The 2500-nt window shown below is 49.3% G+C and overlaps 1 protein-coding gene across 21 annotated transcripts in view; it reads right to left on the minus strand.

Moving 5' to 3' along the window:
* LOC123512700 (one cut domain family member 2-like) overlaps positions 1–2500 on the minus strand; it is a 225354-nt gene that overhangs the window by 140235 nt on the left and 82619 nt on the right. For 9 of the 21 annotated variants that reach the window (XM_045269229.1, XM_045269228.1, XM_045269225.1 and 6 more), the window contains one exon: positions 515–577. The exons of the other annotated variants lie outside the window; for them this stretch is intronic. In XM_045269229.1, coding sequence (XP_045125164.1) covers positions 515–577 — 63 coding nt within the window. The remainder of the gene's footprint in view (positions 1–514; positions 578–2500) is intronic. 21 annotated transcript variants of the gene reach the window in all.

Genomic DNA, 2500 nt, shown 5'->3' on the forward strand with positions numbered 1-2500 from the left:
AAAGGAACCAGGAGGAGGAGGAGGAGGAGGAGGAGGAGGAGGAGGAAGAGGAGGAGGAGGAGGAGGAGGAGGAGGAGGAGGAGGAGGAGGAGGAGGAGGATAATAATGTAAGAGGATGAGGAGGAAGAGATGGACAAATGAGAAAAGAAAGGTATGTTTAAGAGGAATTCTGGGAGTAATAGAAGGAAAAAGAGGAAGAGAAGGAGGAGGAGGAGGAGGAGGAGGAGGAGGAGGAGGAGGAGGAGGAGGAGGAGGAGGAGGAGGAGGAGGAGGAGGAGGAGGAAGAAGAGGAGGAAGAGGAGGAGGAGGAGGAGGAGAAAGGTAAAGAAAAACAGCCACCGTCATGAATAATACGAGATTTTATGAGACGACACACACACACACACACACACACACACACAAGATAAAACAAATTTCCACTCCTACTTAAGTTCTTTTTTAATATTCTGCAAGAGGGACATGAAAGTTGGCATGAGCACTGAGCAACAAACAAATAAAGCGTGTGTTTCCCTACCGTAATTCTGGCGACACTGTGCTGGGGTAGTGAGCGGCGCTTCCTGGGCCACTGATGACGTACCTGGGGTGGCAAGAATACAGGTGAGACAACAAGGTGTAATAATTAACAGGTGAACTAACACTAGGTAACAAACACAGGTAAGAGACAAGGTAGATGACACAAATACCTGGAAAAAAGCAAAGGTGAGACCAGGTGTAATCATTAACAGGTGAACTAACACTAGGTAACATTTCGTAAGCAACAAAGACAGGTAAAAACACGAAAATTACCAGGTGAGACAAGGTGAAATAATTGACAGGTAAAGTTAGCACCAGGTAAAGACGGAACTAGTACAAGTAACCAGGTAAAAGAGTCCTCACAGGTGATAACAGGGCACAGGTGAGAAAGATAACGAGGAGGCGTGAAGTGCGAAAAGGTGAAGAGATGGGACAGGTAAGGCAATGAGGGAAGGAATATGAGGGGAGAGAGGTGAGGCAAGGGTGATGGGAGGTAGGTGAAGGGAGAATAGTTAAGAGAGGGGAGGAGATGTGAGGTAAGACAGAGAGGAAGCAGATAAAGGGAGGAAAGGTAAGGGGAGAGAGGGGAAAGGGAGAGGTAAGGCAAGTGAGAGGAGGACAGGTAAGGGGAGAGGTGAGGGAAAGGGAGAGGTAAGGCAGGTGAGGGGAGGCAAGTGAAGGATGAAAAGGTAAGGGGAGAGAGGGGAAAGGGAGAGGTAAGGCAGTGAGAGAAGGCAGGTGAAGGGGGGACAGGTAAGGGGAGAGGTGAGGGGAAAGACAGGTGAGGGGAAAGAAACGAGGCTATACAGGTAACGAGTCAAGCCTGTACAGGTAAAAACGAGGCTACTCAGCGATGCCAGGCCAGGTAACGCAGGTGAGGCAGCACAGAGGTAGACAGGTGGGCGGGAGGTGGGCGGGAAGAGGGCGGGAAGGCGAGGGGGAAGGTGGATCAGGATATAAAACATGGAGTGTCTTTTATTATAGTATGTCATTATGTTTTGTGTCCCGCCCACAGCCGCCGCCCACGTCCACCTAGAGTGCGTATAAGTGGGCGTGGTCATGGGCGTGAAATGTGGCTTAAACCTGTCTTTCAGTACCATAACCCACACATGACTCCTGTTCTCCATGACACCCACCACCCACCACACAACTACAGTGCGTATACGTGGGCGTGCTCATGGGCGTGGGCTGGGAAGTATAGCTTAAACTTGTCTTTCAGTACTACATGACTACTGCTGACCCTGACACACCCACCAGCCACCAGCCACCACCCCACACCTAGCGCCCACACCTAGCCCACCGCCCACCGCCCACTCGCCGCCCACAGGCCCTACCATTTACGCAGGGAAGAAAAATGACATCACAAGCAGTAAATTGGGAATAGTCTAACACTGGACACTGACTAATTGTATGAGAAATAAAGACTAGCTGGTTGCCATGGCTACCGTGTAAACAATCGACCCTTTAGGCTCATCTAGCTATTGGGACGCCATGCATTCTCGCCCCTACCGGCCTGCCAGAGAGGGGACACAGCGCTACGGCTCACTTTCCAATGCTCCACCATGCCCATCTCGCCCTTACCGACGTGTCTTTAGGGGAGAGGGAAGGAGAAAAGGTGAAGGGAGTGAATGTACTTTCTTTTTTGGGGTGACGAGGCAGCGTGCACTCCCCCATTACCTCCCCTCACGCTTCCCCCCCCCCTTCACGCTCCTACCCTCTAATGCTCCTCCCTTCATTCTGTACTGGGTTTAAGGTTCCAAAGGCAGTTTTTTTAAGGTTTTTTGGCCATTTTAAAGTTTCTAAGACAGTTTTCAGTGGTTTTCAGGGAGTTTCAAAGTTTTCAAAGTGTTATTTTCGTATTTTCATGGTTTTAAGGGTTCAGAAATGGGTTTAATTGTGTTTTAATAGGCGTAAATGGCACTAATGGATTTTTAGGTACCAATAAATGTTTTAAGGAATTCTGACTGGTTTTAATGGGATTCAAAGT

This window comes from Portunus trituberculatus, chromosome 34, assembly GCF_017591435.1.
Source record: "Portunus trituberculatus isolate SZX2019 chromosome 34, ASM1759143v1, whole genome shotgun sequence".
Lineage (NCBI taxonomy): Eukaryota > Metazoa > Arthropoda > Malacostraca > Decapoda > Portunidae > Portunus > Portunus trituberculatus.